The sequence below is a fragment of the Grammomys surdaster genome, unplaced genomic scaffold, assembly GCF_004785775.1.
Source record: "Grammomys surdaster isolate TR1022 unplaced genomic scaffold, NIH_TR_1.0 60, whole genome shotgun sequence".
Taxonomy (NCBI): Eukaryota; Metazoa; Chordata; class Mammalia; order Rodentia; family Muridae; genus Grammomys; species Grammomys surdaster.
The window spans coordinates 588,734-606,312 of NW_021604562.1; the positions used below are offsets into that span (position 1 = coordinate 588,734).

Consider the following 17,579-nt stretch of genomic DNA (forward strand, 5'->3'; position numbering starts at 1 on the left):
GGCCTTGCCCCCACCATCCTGGGTAATGTCTATTAATGCGACATCCATTGGGATGACGACCACTGGAGCGACAGCAGTTGGAACAAAGTATAGTGGGGCAATTTATGAAGGGGATATCTGTTAGGGTGTTGACTGTTGAAGTAACGTCTTTCTTGGCAACGTCTTTAGAAGCCAACAACTGTTGATGTGGCATCTGTTAGAGCCACTTCTACTGGAGCCACATCTATTATGGAAACTTCTATAGGGGCGACCGCTGCTGGTGTGACGTGTTTTAGGGGCGACATCCATTGGGCGTGGCCTTGAGGGCACCTACTGAGGACGCCAGCAAAGGAGCATTGTGATGTAAGCGTCCTAGAGGTCCTGTTACCCAGGTGTCTAGGGCCTTGGCTCAGTCTTGTTCAGGACACTGGAGGAGACGGTCGCAGAAAGGGAGACCTCAAGACAGTCCTCTACCCCAGTCCCCAGCCCTTGGGGGCTGCTGGGTAGCCATGGACTTGTACCTAAGCAACTGTTTAAAGGCTGCTGAAGCCGCTGCTTCCAAAGCGGCGTCCGGCAACCTAACAAATAACAAAGACACATGTACTACAGTAAGTGATGGCCTATCCACAGTGTCCATTGGTTCATTGCCCTTCTTTCTTGCCCAGGGCGGGTTTCAGACCAGCAGGTGGAATGATGGGGTTAGAGCCTGTGCTGAGGGACAGAAAACGGCAGTTTTGGTTTGGTTTGGGAGTTTGGGTTTTTTATTGCTTGTTTTTAACTAAGGTCGCCTTCTGGCCAGAGCAATGGGTGATTCAAGGTGCCAGTGGCTAATACTCTTGGGCAGGACCCAAAAGTAAGGTGGTGGCTTAGGAACTGGTGAGGCAAGGCCTCCTTGGTTCATGGGCAGAGACTTTCTTCCACCCAAGTGCCTAGCAATCTGGGTTGTGCTATCTGATTGAAGTGAGGCAACTTATGTAAACTAAATGAACTAAATGAACACTTCCTAGTAGAAAAGACAAACATTTCGATTTTCTTTCCCACAGAAAAAACAGAAACCTATCATTCCTCAGATTGGACCAGGTAGTCTGTTAGATTTGCCTCTCGGGGCCAAACTGCCTGTTATCCCAGGAAGTACTAATATATTCTACACAACAAATATAAGTGAAAAGGTAAACTATGTTTTAATGGTGTTTAAATAGCTTACTTTACCCTTTTTAGTTGTTGAATTTGAAACATTTTGCTATGATTACAATTTGTGTGACACCTTCATTTTCACACAAATGGAATTAAATGAGCTACAGTGTTTTAACCTTCTTAAACTCACTTTAATAATAGAAAGCCCCAGAAAGAGCTGCAATCAATCTGTCCAGACCTTTCTCCAACTACAGCATCAACTTGACAAATTAAGGACTTTCTGCACTACTCATATACAACCTGCTGATTTCTGCTTCTGTGCCTTGGTCCATCTGGCTCCTGAAACCTACCATGTACTCTCCACTCAGTCCTGACAGTCTACCCTGACCTATGTATACAGGATTGGACTAAGGTTGTGGTTATATAGGTGGATCAAGCACAGAGTATATGCTAGTGCAAAAATTAGACCAGGAGGCTAGAGGGAAGTTGAAAGGCAATGTATTTACCTAGATCAACCCATCACATTCTCTCACTTTGGTTTCTGCTTGTATATTTTATTTTCAATGAACATCCTAATCATTTCAATAAACAGGTTTTAAAATGTGCTTTCATGAATTTTGCAATTGTATTAATTTCAAATCTGTTTCTTTTTGCAGCTTTACCAGCCTTCTTTCGGTTTTAATCTTAGTGACCCATATTGTAAACTCATGGAAACCACCTACAAAAGTCTTCACGATCCACATTTAAAATCTTACTTCAAACGAAAAGACATTCTCAAGAAACTAAGAAAGGGAGGATACATCACCAGCAATAATAAAGTGCGTTGAGGCCTACTTCTGACCAGCAAAAAATCTAAGCACTTTTTAAGTGCTTTGATACTGTGCCAACTTCTAGTTGACCACTCATAGATACCACAGAAGAAAGTCAATAAAATGTTTAGTATTGGGTGGTTGTTTTTTCTTGTAAAAACACTCTAGTTGACATTTTTGAATGCTAGGAAAGATAATCACCAAACCATGTTTGGTATGCAAACACATTGATACATTTATTTTTCACATGTTTCTAAGAAATTTTGACTTGTAACTGTCAAATTAGTGAAATGATAGAAAGTTTTGGGAGGTTCAGTTGCCTAGAGATAGTGACTACAAAAATGTTACAAGATGCATTATCATCATACTGTTACTAAAATGAATGATCCTCTTTCAAATCTGTTTTATTTTTTTACAATTTTATAATGTTTTTCATATTTGGATTTGTAGGTCGTATGTTCATTAAAAGAGCTCAACAAATACAGACAATACCTTACCACCTTAAAAATCGACTTTGAACGAAATTATATAAGAGAACAAGTAAGTTAAATATTTCAGTTTGTTTTTTGAGATGCATAAAATATTTTGTGAAAAGGTAGACCTTTGCACAATATTTCCTTAAAATATTCTTGGAATACAGTCTCTGTAAAGAATTCGTAAAAGACAGCCCATTTGATTTTTTGCATTAAACAGTTGACTTGTGGGAAGTGGCCATGCAAGGCTTAAAACCAAGTTAGCAGAAGTAGCTTTTAAAATTCAGAACATTTATGTAAGCTTACATTTTATGAAAATATGTCAAAGGATACATTTATTGTGGCAAGTATATAATGTCCAATAATTATTTTCCTGCAGAAAATAATTGAAAATCAAGTCAACAAACTGAACGAAGAGAGACGGGCCTGTGACAATGCTGCCACTGCTGAGTTTCAGCGGTGGTTGTTACAAGAAGGGAAAAAAGCCAGCCCTCATCACGACCGCTTACTTAAACTCAGGTAGAGTCATAGTTCATGAACACATTATAAACACCCAAAACCACAAAAACATAAGAAATAATTGAAGATGGATTCATAAAAGTATTAAATACATTTAAGTTCCTCAGAGTTTTCAACATGGAGAACAAAAAGGGTACATCAAGGCAGGCTGAATAAATGGCTCGGTACTATATACTCTTCCAGTGGACTAGGGTCTGATTTCCAGCACCCATACAATGGTACAACCATATATAACTCCAGTTCTAAGGGATTCAATGCTCTGTTCTGGTCTCCATGGGCACTGCATGCATGCAAGATACAGACTTACATGAAGGCAAAACACCCATACACATAATTAAATTTAAAAACACATTATAAAAGGTACATTAAGAGGTGCAGGGATTAAGAACCTTAATAACAGTGCTAGAAAGATGTTTCTACATGAGAAATTGTAGCCAGAAGGAGCCCAAGAGGTAAGTCAAACTGTTCTAGAAATCTAAAGAACAAAACACCAATCTTGTGAGAGCCAGGCCTGAGGTACAAGAGGGAGAGAGAGTACTTTTTAACACATTTTAAACATACATTTAAATTCTTTTAAAAGCCACAATGAGCAAATGACAGCAACTTTTTCTGAGACTAATGTACTTATTCCATTCCTCTACCAACTGTGCATCCTCCATCATCTACTTAATCACACATTCCCATTTAGAGATCAAACTACAGCCTTAGAAGAGAGAGAGAGGAATGAGAGGTATCTTAATTGAAAGTCCATGCATTCACCACACACTATACCAGAATGCACGTTGCTATACCGAAGTAGTTGTAGAGTGGTAGGTATCCTGAAGGAAACATTTATCTTACATTCCTTTATTTCACTTTTATTTAGACATTTAAATATGATTAATAAAGAACTAGACAAAATTGAAGACACTTTGGGAAGACGAAGTACAGTACAGATGAAGGAAGAAGACAAACAACACTGGGATGAGGTTAGAAGGAAACTGAACCAACAACAAGAAGTTGACGAGGTAAGGGTCAATAAATTTTGAATGGGAAACTTGTATGGTTCTTTTATTTGTAACTAGTTGATTCACTATATCATGTGTAGTTCTTTCAATTTAGAGAAGCAGCCCAGGGCAGCCAGATGGATTCATGGGTAGAGGCACTGCCTGTACAAGCCTGATGACCTGAGTTCAAGTCCGAGAACATCTGTGAAATCAGGAGACAGCTCAAACTATGGAGTTGTCCTTTGATCTCCACATGAGCTCTGATGTGGCTATTTGTTTAGTTTCTCTGTCAGAATACCTTTATGACCATCAGGCTATATGTGATATCCTCCCTGACTTCAAAAATAACCATCCCTTTTGCCAATATATTTTGAGATTCATCTTTACAGTCATGTGCTGGATCCAGGTTTGTAATAACAAAGCAATGTCATTCCTTTTACATTTCATTACACCCACCAAGACATTCCCAATGGATATCAATGGATATCAGATAAGCCCATTCAAAATCCAATGCAAGATTTGCTTTATTATTGACCCAAATGTTGTTAGGCCATAAATTTGATCTAATTGGTGTATTGGTTGAAGAAAGGGAAAATACTTTTAAAATGAAATAGACATATGATGATCACTGTAATGGCATGTCCCTTAGGAATGGCAATTAAAGGAGATGTCACTTCTGGCAAAGATCGGAGAAGAAGTTAAGAGAGAAACAAAAGTTGAAGAACATCGCCGGAAGATGAGAGAGGAAATTAACCGAAAGGTAGTCAGCTTTTGCTAGACTTGGACTATTTCAAGAAAGACTCTTGGCACATTTTTATATTTTAAAGTATGAATTTTCAGAAGCTAGTTATCAATGAAGAGATTCATTCTAGCCCAAATCTGTAATTCAAAAAAGAGTCTCCAGAAAGTTAAATTAGATTGAGTTATGAAAATATGCTATACCTAAGGAGTAAAGGGATTGCCTTAACATGCACAAGACCCTAGCTTTAATTTCCAGTTGGCAATGAAACATACACATGCATACACACAATTTCATCATACACTTTAAAAACTTAACTCTTGCTACATTTCTTCAAATTCATTGTGAATGTAGACATCTCCAGACAGGAACAAAGATTACTTTGGGTGCATCATCACATTTGAAATCATCTATCTGTATTATACTTTTACTGACAAGTTTCTATTGAAATTTGAAACATATTTAACATGTTTTTAATATTTTATAGAAACAAGTAATGCTAGAGAAAAGAATTGCCTACCATTTACAAAAATATCAAAAAAAAGATAGCAAAGAAGAAAATCGGGAAGCAAGTGTTCTTGAAAGCAAACGACCATCCGAAACAGGTGAGAGAAAAGAGAGAGAAAGAGAAAAGACAAAGTAGACAAGTGGAGGCTGAACAACCACATAGCAAACATTAGTTTCTTTATATAACCACCTTCTGCTCACATGAGTATTTAAAAAGCCCCAGGCAAAAATAAGTACTAGGAGCCCACAATACCTCTGTCAGAAACTATGGAAGGCACTTTTCAGTTACAGATCCAGTTAACAAAAAGGTATGAACACATATACATAAAAAGTAAATATATATACAAAGTTTAACAAACAGCCAGTAAAAGGAGATAGTATACACACACAGGTAAGAAACGAAGAAGCAGATGAGTTAACAACAGACAGTTAAAGAAAACATTAAAAAATGAAATAAAACAAGCCAGTAAGAGAAAAAACTCACAGAAATTAAAGGAATAATATACAAAGATTGAAGGAGATAACTACAATGTACAAAGCAAGGAATAGAAAACAAGGACAAAAGAAAACTTGAAAAGGAGGAAATAAAGGTGATAAAGTAGATAAAGGTGATACAAAAATAAAGAAGACAAGGAGAGACAGAGAGAGAGAAAGAGAGAGAGAAAGAAAGAAAGAACATCAGTAGACTCCATCATTAATAGATTTTATCATGGGATAGGGAGGGATGAAGAAAAGAAAATAAGAGCTAGGCAGAAGTAGGAAAGGAGGAAGGGTAGACAGGTAAGCAAGGAAGAACTAGGGAAAAAAGAGTTAAAGATTGTGGGTGTGACAGAGACTTGAAAAGGATTAGTACAAAAGAAAGTCCAACACACTCAGGGAAGAGGTGCAGGGTTTATCCAAGATACTTCAACGCGACAAAGCTAAAGAGGTGGAGCAGTTAAAAAAAAGTAAGTAAAAAGGGTAAGGATGGGAAAGAGGGGACTGTAAGTTACAAAACAGAAGAGGCTTGGAGGAAAGGAGGTAGTAATCTATGAAGGAAGTAAGGACAGGGGACAGCATGCTAGCTGAGGCTTTAGATGCATTGCAAAAGATGTTTTCTGAAAGAGGGAGAGAAAATGACGGAGGGAAGGAGTAGGGAGAAAGGGTAAAAGGGAGGTAAAAAGAAAAGGAAAGAGGGGCAGAGAGAAAGGAAGTGAGAGAAAAAAGAGGGAAGAGGAAGGGGAAAGAAGATGAGATCAAGAAAGAGGAGGAAAAGAGGGTAGATAGACAAGAGTGAAAAAAAGAAGTGAAGGAAGAGGAGAGAAGAAGGATTAAAAAGAAGGAAAGGGAGGGAGGAAGGGAGGAGAAATGGATAACAAGAAGAAAGAGGAGGGATAGAGATAGGCAGAGGGAAGGGTAAAGATGGGAGGAGGGTGAAAAAGGTAGGAGGAAGGGGGAAAGAGGAAAGATGGGAAGAGGAAAATGGGAGTAGAAAGGGTAAATATGGGAGGAGAGGGGTAAGCATGGGAGGAGGGAGGAGTAAAAATAGGAGGAAGGAGGGGTAAGGATGGGAGGATGGAGGAGTAAACATGGGAGGACGGAGGAGTAAACATGGGAGGACGGAGGAGTAAACAGGAGGATGGAGGAGTAAACATGGGAGGAGGGAGGGGTAAACATGGGAGGAGGGAGGGTAAACAGAGGTGGGAGGAGGGAAGAAGAAACCAGGAGAGAAAAAGGGAAGTAAAAGGATGGGAGAAACAGGGAGGAAAAGGAGGGAAATGGAGAAGAGAGGAAAGGGAGGAGGAAGAAAGTACAGAAGCAAGGGAAACTAGCAAGGATAGGAAAGGAAAGAAAGTAAACAAATGAAAGAAATTAAAAGTCAAAGACAAGGACTAAATAACAAGAGTAAGAAAGAAGGAAGATACATTTTTTAAAAGCCAGTGGGAAGAAGAAAAAAGAAAAGGGAATTGTGTGGGAGAGATGTTTGAAAAGAAGAAGCCAGTAAGAAATCCAAACCTTGTTGGAGGAAGGGATATCAGTTTTTAAAAAGACTGAAACATGTAGACAGATCAGAAAGAAATCAGAAAACAGAGCAGGAAAAGAGAAAAGTTTAAGAGGAGGAACTAATGGCATATTAACTCATAAAAGGAGATAGAAGAGGAAAGGGGAAATGCAGGAGATGAACAGTCTAGAGAGGAAAAATGAACCAAGTAAAAAAGTAAACGTAGAAAAGAAAATATAAACAAAATTTACAGGGAACGGAGCAGTAGAGACAAAATGAATACAATATGTCTAGGAGGTATTTTGAAAAGCCACCAAAAGAGCTGAAAGAAAATAGAGATCATTCTAGGTAGATATGTAGGCTCCTGGGTATTTTAAGAGTAAAACGGGAAAAGCTAACAGGAAGTAGAAAGAAGAATACAGATAGAAAGAAAACTCTGAAGAGGACAGGAAAATCAAGCACAATGGGGGTATTCAAGATGTAAAAGTATAAAAACACACAGGGATCTGATAGGGAAAATAATTCAGCATAGACTGGATTCTAAAAAAGAAGCCAGTAAATTAAGACATTGGAAAGTGGAGGAGGGAAAGCAGAGGCTTAAATACAAAACACGAGCCAGTGGAACCAGAGTGGTTCTGTGACTAGGAATATTGGCTGTTCTTACAGAAAACCAAGCTTGGTCCCAACACTCAAATCAGGTGACACAGAGACCTGTAAACTCTCCAGTTCCAGTGATCTGGTTCCCTCTTCTTCAGACATCAGAATACATGAGGTGCACACACACACACACACACACACACACACACACTGAAGAAAATAGAGGAGCTTGTAAACAGAGGAAGACAAAGGAGAAGAATGGAGGAGGAATGGCAGGAAAAGTGAAAGTATAGGAAGGAGGGGAAGAGGGAAATGATGAGGATGAGTGGGAGAAAGTAATCAAAGAAGGCAAGAAAAGAAAAGGTGAGCAAGGGAAAAGATAAAAAAGTGTACAAATGAAGAACAGGAAAATGGACAGTTTTTAAAGTTTGGAAACATGATAGTGAAAGAAAACTGAAAGGAGTAAGTAAAGTGAAATAGCTTTGTAGCAGCAAGAGAGATCTAAATTTTAATCAAAATATAAACAGTAAAAGATAACAGGTAAGTAAAGATAGAATCCTTAAAAAGATGAAGCCAGGGAATGGGAAGACAGCTCAGCCATTAAGAGAACTGTCTTCTCTTGCAGAAGACCTAGGTTTAATTCCCAGTACCTACTTGGCAGCTCAGCACTGTAATTCCAGATCCAGGGGACACAAAGCACCCATACACGTAAAAAAATTATAAAATGACAAAACATGTTAAAAGAGGAGGAAAGAAAAATTTAGTGTGTGGAGCCAATAGAAAGACTGTGAGAAAAATAAAAGGCAGGAAAGCTGGGTAAAGGTGTAAAGAGTTGTGATAAAGGAATTGAATTGAAGATCAAGAGAAAGGAAATAGGAAGGATGGAAAGTAAACAGTAAAAAGAAAAAAGCAAGAAAGATAGTGAAAGGAAGAGAGGGAGGAGGAAGGGAAAAATTGAGTTTTCTATGGACGTTCACCAAGCAAAAGAGTTAGGAGCCAATGGGGAGAGAAAGAAAGTAGAAGAATCAGTAGAGGAAGGCAAAATAAAGAGTGCTTGCTACAGATGTATGTGGGGAGATAGGTAGATGTCAGGCCAGACTTGAAAGGCAGAGTCAGGGCTCAAGGAACTAGCTCAGGTGCTCCTTTCCATCACCAGACTACAAGAAGGAGAGGGGGGCTGTAATGATGTAGGAAATTAGAAAACAATTATGAACCAAGTCACAAAAAGAGGCCAGAAAAGAAAATGGAAGCTAGGGACAGAGGAAAGGAGAGAGGCAAGGTGTAGGGAAGTCAGGGAAGCAAAGAAAGGCATCCTGCATGCAGGTAAAGAGGAAATGAGAGACACAGAAATGGAGAAGAGAAGGGAGGGGTTTGGGAAGGTTACATAGGAAGAGTTTTTAAAGGGTCCACAATTGGTAATGAAGAGGAGAAAGCTACTTTTTTAAAGCCTATAAAACATAAAGATGTTTGACAGTTCTGAAGGTAAGTGGTTACTTTGGCAAACATGCAGGTAAATAGAACTTGAAGATGAAAAACAGTACAAGAAAATACTGGTGTGGGAAAGGGAGGAAAGGGACAGGGAGAGGAGAGGAATTGGTTCAGTGATATTTGTAGGAAGGGAATATAGTTTCAAGATATCCTTTCAGTCTCTTATCAATTGTGTTAAAGCACTAACTCATCAAATTATTTAAGCCAAATACAGATTGGTGAGAGGACGGGGGCTTGTAAGTTCTTGTTTACTAAGAAGTAAGGTTTAACCTTTTCCTCTCTTATTGTCCTTTTAAAATAGAGAAGCCAGTAGTAAACACAGAATAAAAATACAAAAAAAGGAAAATAAAGAAAAATGTGTTCAAATGTGAGCAATATGAAATTTCTTAAAGTTTAAATGAATGAAGAAAGATAAAAAGAAGGAAAGTATATAAGGGATGAATTGGTAAAGAGTTAGAGGGAATGTAAGACTGAGATGTAGGGACTAGTAATGCAAGTGAAATTTTATTGTAGGGTACAAATTTTAAAAGTAGGGGTCAAGAAAAAGAGCAGAACCCCAGTAAATTGATCATTGATGGTAGATGGATGGATAGATAGAGAGGCAGACAGATAGATGGACAGATAGATAATGGATAGATAGATAGATAGATAGATAGATAGATAGATAGATAGACAGATAGAAGCAGGAAAATAGCAAGTAGGTAAAAGGTGGGAAGAAAGAAAAGGAAAAACAAAGATTAGTCTAGTGAAATAGCATATAAAACTCAATAGTTTTAATGGTTTAATAGTTTATAAGATAGTTTAATAGTATATACTATATATAGTATATAATATATATTATATGTAATAATATATATTATATATAATAATATATAACATAATAATCTATAAACTAGTTTAATAGTATATAAAACTATTTGAATGAGACAAAGAGAAGCGTTCTCTGATAAAAGATGGAAGGAATGATGCAAGTGTAAAGGCAGTAGGCAGCAAGCAGGAATGCGTAGAGTTACAAGTTGCTGGGACCCCAGGATCCTGTCTTGTGGACAATAAAGAATGAAGCCCTTAGACTTGAGTGCTCAAACCAGTGTCATTTATTAGAATAGGGAACCCCTAATGCATGAAGAGTTTCAAGACAGGACACCATGGAGTGACAAGGACTGTGTGCTTTTAAATGGTTACAGAAGAGGAAGATCAGAAAACTGTAGATGTGGAGTTAAAAGGTGACTTGACTTGTGGTGCATAAGATGATAGATTTCTTTCCTGACCCCATAGGTCCATAATTGACTAAAATAATAATCTAAAGGTCATAAGATTTCACATGAGATTAGTGTCAGGAATTTCCGTTGAGGTAGTTGAGTCAGGGTCTTACTTACTGGGGCTAAGTGCCAACTGCCTAACTGTCTCTTGCTTCAGTCCCCCCTAACTGCCTAACTGTCTCTTGCTTCAGTCCTCACTAAGGTGGCCCTAACTGCTTAACTGTCTTTTGCTTCACTACCCACTCAGAACAGGTGGACCTAACTGTCGGTCCTCGGTGTTGGGGGAGGAGGATAAGGGCAAAGACAGTTACAACTATTTCAAGCTGAGAAAGGGTACTGAAGATTGACAGCTGTCAGGGGTCCCGTTTAGAGATTTTTCTAATGAGCTGTGGTAAAAGGCAGAAGATCTATTTCAGATTATGTGAACAAACCTATCTGGTGTCTAGTGGCTCTCAATCACAACACAAAGTACACTCAGACATGAAAAGGCTAAGGCTCTCCAAGTTTAAAGGACCACATAAGCCATTAGTTAAGGCTTTACTGTTGAGCTTTAACAGCCTGGATGGTGGAGGCCAAGTAGACTGTGGAACTTGGGGGAGATAGTGAATATTTTCATTGGAATTCAAGTGTAGTAAAAAATTAGTAGACATAAAGAAGCTCTAAAGACATATCAAGATGTTGTGGATGGTTCTAAGGAAGGGCTTGGAGCATTGGAGGATTGGTCACATTTAGAAAGTTATTTTATGGATGAGACTGTCTTAGAAAAGAACAGAATTTAGAAAAGGCTTCAGATGAGGGAAAAAGCTTTAAGAACCTGTACTCTGAAGGAGTTTACCATGGTGGAACCCCTCCCATTCATTTACCAATGTTAGAGGGTCCAAAGGGTAAGTAACTCACAAATGAGGACACCCAAGGAAAGGAGGTTGTAATCTAGTTTGTGCAGGTGTTGGCAAAGGGTGGATATTTTTAAAAGAGTGGGGGCATGTCCCAAGAATGGAGGAAGTAAATTCATAAAAAGTTCAGAGAGCTAGAGAGAACAAGGGTCAGTCCTTATGGAAGGAAATTGAAGGTATTCACATATTATCAGTTTACTTTGTTTAAAGAGATACCTTAGGCCTTTAATAAGCTACTTATTCACAAGAAGAGGGTCTGGTACAAGGTCTGAGGCAGCTGCAGGAATCCAGAAGTCAATTCGAGGATCTTCTACTGCAGAAAGAGCAGAAGGACTTCTTATAGGGTCCCTTCCAAATGAGTTTTAGTAATTGGAACCTATTAAATACTGGTCAGATCAACACATCCCCCAAGGCTGGAGAGAGCTTGCCTTCCTGACAGTGAGTGCCATTTTTTGAACATTTGTGAAGAGTTTGTTGCAAATGATCTAAAGTTGCATGATTATTTAGTCTTTAGTTGCTAAGAATTCATTAAGAAGAAAAGGTCTCCCACATAACATTTTATTAGGGCTGACACTACAGCCATGAGAGTAGTTTCTGATCTGGATCATAGGCAAGGGGGGAGAGAGGTTCAGGAGAGGCTAACTTCTTGGTTGGTTTCATTAAGTTCTGTTAAAGAGTTCATAACTTTGACATTTATTTTTGGAAGTTTGAGGTCTCCAGACACAATTAAAATCTCCTTTCCTGTATATGCTCAGACGAATAAAAGGCCATACTTAGTGTAGATGGTGATTTTTGTTCTTCTTTAACTTTAGAACTCTAGTTAAAGTTATTAATTGTACTAGTTCAACCCTGGTCTCTGGAAGAAGGGCTTCCCTTTCAAGAATGTCAGCAAAGGTTACTATAGAAAATCTTGTTCTGTGGATCCATATTTAAGAAAGGAACTCCCATCTGTAAAGAGAGCCAAATCAGGATTTTCTAAGGGAATCATCAAGCAAGTCTCTAAATACCAGTTTAAGGAGGGGGGTAAAAGAGAAAAACAGGAAGCAGAAAGCAGAGATAAGGGAAGACAAGAAATTTTAAGGAGTTCAAGTTATGGGGGAGGATCAAAAGTAAGAAAATAGAATATAAGAATGAAGGAGCCAGAGGAGTTTAAAAGAGGGAGCCACTGAGGAAATGAAGTACAAGTGAAGTCAGGAAGAAAGCAAATAAACTCAGGATGGGGATGGAGCTAAGGAGAAGAGCCCATGCGTGGGCAAATAAAATACATTTAGATAAAAGAGGACAGCTAGGTGTAGGGAAACATTTCCATAGACAGATGGGTCGATGATAGGTGTAAGAAAGAAGAAATAAAAAGGAAAATAAGGAAGAGCTTTAGAAGGATGTTTAAGTCAAGAATAGTTTGAAAGAGAATATGAGTATTAGAGAAAGGAGGCAATATAATTGTGTGATGTGAAAGAGACTTGAAGAATCAGGAAAAAGGGAAACTATATATGACAATATAGACAGGCAAGTGGGGAACCAATAGGTAAAAATGGGAATTTAAAAGATGTGGCTTTTCAAAATCCTAGGGATTCAACAAAAGTTACAGATAAGTGAAAGGCTATTTTAAAGGAGCTTCAAAGGATGGAAGAATGAAATCAGAGAAATATAAAAGGTGGTGTGCAAGAAGGAGGAGGAAAGTGGGCAAGATAAAAGAATGAAGTGAAGTGAGAAAAGACAAAGAGGAGTAAAGAAAGGAAGAAGGAAGGGAGGAGAGAGGATGAGAAAGAAGTTTGAAGTGAAAGTGTAAAATACAGCCAAATGTTAAAATGTGAAAGTGGGAAACTGAAGTTTGGAAATGCAGGGCTATAAGAAAAATAAAACTGTAGCTGGCAAGGCAATAAGAGACGTATGTGAAAGAGGATTATTCACATATCACAAAAATGTATAGGATGAATCAGTAACAACAAGACAAGAAGGAAATGAGAATAACTGAAAAAATAAACAGGAAAATCACGTTTTTAAAATAACACAGTAAAAGGGAAAGGAGAAATGGGAAGTTTTTTCAGAGGCAAATAAATAAAATGCAGTTTGAGGTCAGCCTGGATTACAGAGTGAGAATCTATCTGAAAGCTTTTAAAAATGGATGCCTATAACAAGACTTTTCATAAAAGAGAAAAGTAGTTTAAAAAGAAGTGCCAACAAGAAAATAAATTTTAAAATGGGCATGTAGTCTCACTTCTGTGACCCCAGCCTTTGGAGGCTAACGTCAGACTGGTATGTGTTCAAGGCCAGTTTAGCTAGAGAATGAGACTGTCTAAAAAAGAAACTAGCCAAGATCTGGTGCTGCATGCTTTTACTCTTATTACTGAGGAAGCAGAAATATGTACATCCGATCTCTATGAATTCTAGGCCATCCTGGTCTATGTGACAAATTCAGGCCAGCCAGGGCTATATAGTGAGAGCTTGTCTCAAAAACAAAATAGTTTAATGATAGATGATAGATAGATAGATAGATAGATAGATAGATAGATAGATAGATGCTAGCAGACTTGAATATGTGAAGATAATATGATAAGAAATAGTGGGTATAAAGGAGACACCAGCATAAAATGGGGAATCAGGATAAAAGTTTCAAAAGGAGGAGAAGGAAGGGAGAAAAGATATGGAAAAGTTAAGAGAGAGGAAAAGAGTGGAAACAGGAAGAAATAAATGAAGAGGGAAAGGGACAGAGATAGCAGGAACTGTGAGAAGAGTGACAGAAAGTAGAAAGCAAGACATGAAAAGGAATAAGGGGTGAAGTGACATGAGCAGCAAAAACAAAGGAATGGAGGGGATCAGGGAGCAAGAGGGAGGGATCTGGGAGACGCAAAGGAATGGATGGGATCAGGGAGCAGGAGGGAGGGAACTGGGAGACACAAAGGAATGGAGGGGATCAGGGAGCAGGAGGGAGGGATCTGGGAGACACAAAGGAATGGAGGGGATCAGGGAGCAGGAGGGAGGGATCTGGGAGACACAAAGGAATGGAGGGGATCAGGGAGCAGGGAGGGAGGAATCTGGGAGACACAAAGGTTATGGGATAAATGAGGAAGAGACATGGTAAAAGAAAGCCAGTAGAAGTAGAGGAAGTAAATAGAGATTGATGATGATAGCTAGGTAGACAGGAAGGAATAAAGGGATAAGGCAGGGAGAAAGATAAAACACAAATAGAGGTAGGCATAGTGGCACACAACTGTGAATCCAGAATCAGGAGATAGAAATAGCAAGGATACCAGTTCAAGGCCAGCCTGGACTACAAAACTAACACATTTATGAAAAATAAAAAGAGTAGCATAAATGTAGTGACCTAGAGACCTAGGTGGCCTGGAGACATGTAAGTAGTTATTTTCCATGATAATTGACTGTCAGTTCAATAAATAGGAAACTAGATACAAGTATAAGTGGGTAAGTAGATAAACACAGATTGGAATTTAACAGGCATAATATGAGTTACAGTGACACAGATATTGAGAATAAAATGATTTTTCTTAAATAGAAAAGAGATGAAAGAATGGCAGGAAGGAAATGGAAAGGAGGATGGAGAGGAGAGAGGGACAAAAAGGATCAAGGAAGAAAAGAAGAGAAGCAAACAGGAGGAAAGAAATAATGAAATGGAGTGTGAAGGGACAGAAAGAGAACCAAAGTAAAAGAAGGTTAACAGTGATGAGACTGTAGGAAAGAGGAAAACTTAAAGAAAGTATGACTATAAAAGACAGGAATTAGGAAGGGCAGGATTTAAGCATAAGACAGGAGGCTGGGTAGATGACTCAATGGATAACAGTGCTGGCCTCCCAAACATTAGGACCTGTATTAAAGTCCTTAGCACCACATAAATTCAGTCAGAGACGTTGTCACCTTGTCACAAGGAAGTAAGCTAGAGTGATAGACAAGGACATGACTGGTCCTTCTCTGGCCTCTGTATACATGTGTGTTAGGGCACATAGCCACACATGCTTACACAAACACATTTATACAGCACACAGAGTCTATGCCAAAGCAGTAAAATAAAACTGAGCATAGCAGGGAAATACAGAGTTCTGTATGGGAATAAAAACCAACCAAATTAACTAAAACACAGATGCATAACTGGATGGCAGGCAGAGGAGAGTAAGTCAGGATAGATACAAAAATAAAGGGGAAAAAGTGAATTTTTCAAAAGAAAAATTCAGTAGTAAATGACAGTTGGAAAAGGAGGAAGAAGAGAAATGAAAAACCATCTTCAAGGGAGACAAGTAGAGAAATAATCAAAGGACTATAATACAAAGGCAGGACAGAAGGCAGAAGTAGGGGGTAAATGAAAAGGAAGCAAGGCTGTATGTGGAGGCAAGGGGTCCTGAAGCAGGCACAAAAGTAGAAAAGTGACTCATAAAGAAGAATAGAGGAAGAAGAAAGAAAAAATATGGATGGTTCCTAAAGTATTAATGAATAGTGAAACAAAGTAAAATACAAAAGACAGTGAAAAGTAAATTTAAAAAGAAGAGCATGCAACGGCAGGGATAGTTGGGAAGAACAAAGGTGTACGAAGGAAATGAGATAAAAAAAAAAAGGCAGGGGAAGAGAGGAAAGAGTAATGGGGGCTATACAAAGAAGGAAAGAAAGGCTGTGACTGAAGCTCTGGTACTCAGGGTGCTTTGCAGCACAGGGGACCTGAGTGGCATTCCCCAAAGCCATGTGAAAATGTCATAAGGGTGCAAAAATGATGTGGGGAAGCAGGGATGTAGTCCAAATACTGGAGAGGCAGAGACAGGAGGATAGCTAGTCTGGCCTAATTTGTGAGTCTGGGGACAGATAGAAACCTTGTGTCAGTGGAAGTGAGTAGCCTTCCTGAGGATGACACAAGAGCTGTCTTCTGGCACAGACACACACAGACACACAGACACACACACAGGCACACACCATACTTGAATATACTAAAGGAAAGAAAAAAAATATGCCCAACTGTGAAAGAGTTCGTAAGACTGAAATATGCAGGGCAGTGATGGCGCATGCCTTTAATCCCAGCACTTGGGAGGCACAAGCAGGCAGATTTCTGAGTTTGAGGCCAGCCTGGTCTACAGAGTGAGTTCCAGGACAGCCAGGGCTACACAGAGAGACCCTGTCTCAAAAAAAAAAAAAAAAGACTGAAATATGCAAACAAGATGATAAGATACAAAGGCAGAAGAGAGAGAGATCAAAAACAGAAATGAGTTTTATAAGGAGATACTTACTTCAAGACTTATGGAGGGGGAAAAACACAGAAAATGTTGTGAAGGGCCAGGGAAAGCTATTTAATAGAAATGAGTGAAGACAGATGGAGAAAAAAATGAGTGATTATAAAGTCTAAGAGATGATAGCATTGAAAAGAAAGGAGAACACTAAAGAGGCAGAGGCAGGAGGATCGCATCAAGTCCCAGGCCAGCTTAGTTTACATGTAGAGGTCAAATCCAGCCTGTAGCTATAAAAATGGGGGAGGGGGAACAGAGGAAGAGAGGAAGTAAATGCTAGAGAACCAGGAAAAAGTTCATTGTAAGTCAAAAGCTACTGCAGAAAGAAAACAGGAAAGGGAGAGGATGGAGGACTTTCTACAATTTTTAAGCATGCAAGATGTGACAAAATGTAACAAATTTAAAGGGAAAGGAGGGAAGAAGAAAGAAGAAAGGAAAAAGAATTCAAAAGATGACTGTAAAGGATATATAAAACAGAATAAATAGATGAATAGGTGCACAAGCTGACAGGCTCATTGATTAGCTCTTAACGACATGAACCATAAAGGCATACAACATAAGACACCATTTAAAGCAAGACACATGAGCCAGGTACAGAGAGTTTCAAAGGAAATGGTACATATGAAATGAAAGAAGATTTTTAAATATGCCAAATAGAAGACAGGCTTGGTAGCACACACATTGAATCCCAACACTGTAGAGGAAGACACAGGCAGATCTCTGAGTTTGAGGCTAGCCTAGTTTATACAGACTCTGTCTCAAAAGGGGGGAAACAAAAATTATGCCAAAAGAAAGGAAATGGAATAATGAAAGAAGAGTTTAAAAAAGGGAAGAAAGGCCGGGCGGTGGTGGCGCACGCCTTTAATCCCAGCACTTGGGAGGCAGAGACAGGCGGATTTCTGAGTTCGAGGCCAGCCTGGTCTACAGAGTGAGTTCCAGGACAGCCAGGACTATGCAGAGAAACCCTGTCTCGAAAAACCAAAAAAAAAAAAA

General features: G+C 38.8%; 1 protein-coding gene across 1 annotated transcript in view; it reads left to right on the top strand.

Annotated features, from left to right (window-relative positions):
- The first annotated feature begins 488 nt into the window (after positions 1-488).
- LOC114633859 (fibrous sheath-interacting protein 2-like) overlaps positions 489-17,579 on the top strand; it is a 37,875-nt gene continuing 20,784 nt past the window's right edge. Inside the window, exons 1-8 of the mRNA XM_028782795.1 lie at positions 489-587; positions 1,023-1,148; positions 1,770-1,931; positions 2,373-2,462; positions 2,775-2,914; positions 3,780-3,921; positions 4,550-4,660; positions 5,127-5,244. Of these exons, the coding sequence (XP_028638628.1) occupies positions 489-587; positions 1,023-1,148; positions 1,770-1,931; positions 2,373-2,462; positions 2,775-2,914; positions 3,780-3,921; positions 4,550-4,660; positions 5,127-5,244 (988 nt within the window). The remainder of the gene's footprint in view (positions 588-1,022; positions 1,149-1,769; positions 1,932-2,372; positions 2,463-2,774; positions 2,915-3,779; positions 3,922-4,549; positions 4,661-5,126; positions 5,245-17,579) is intronic.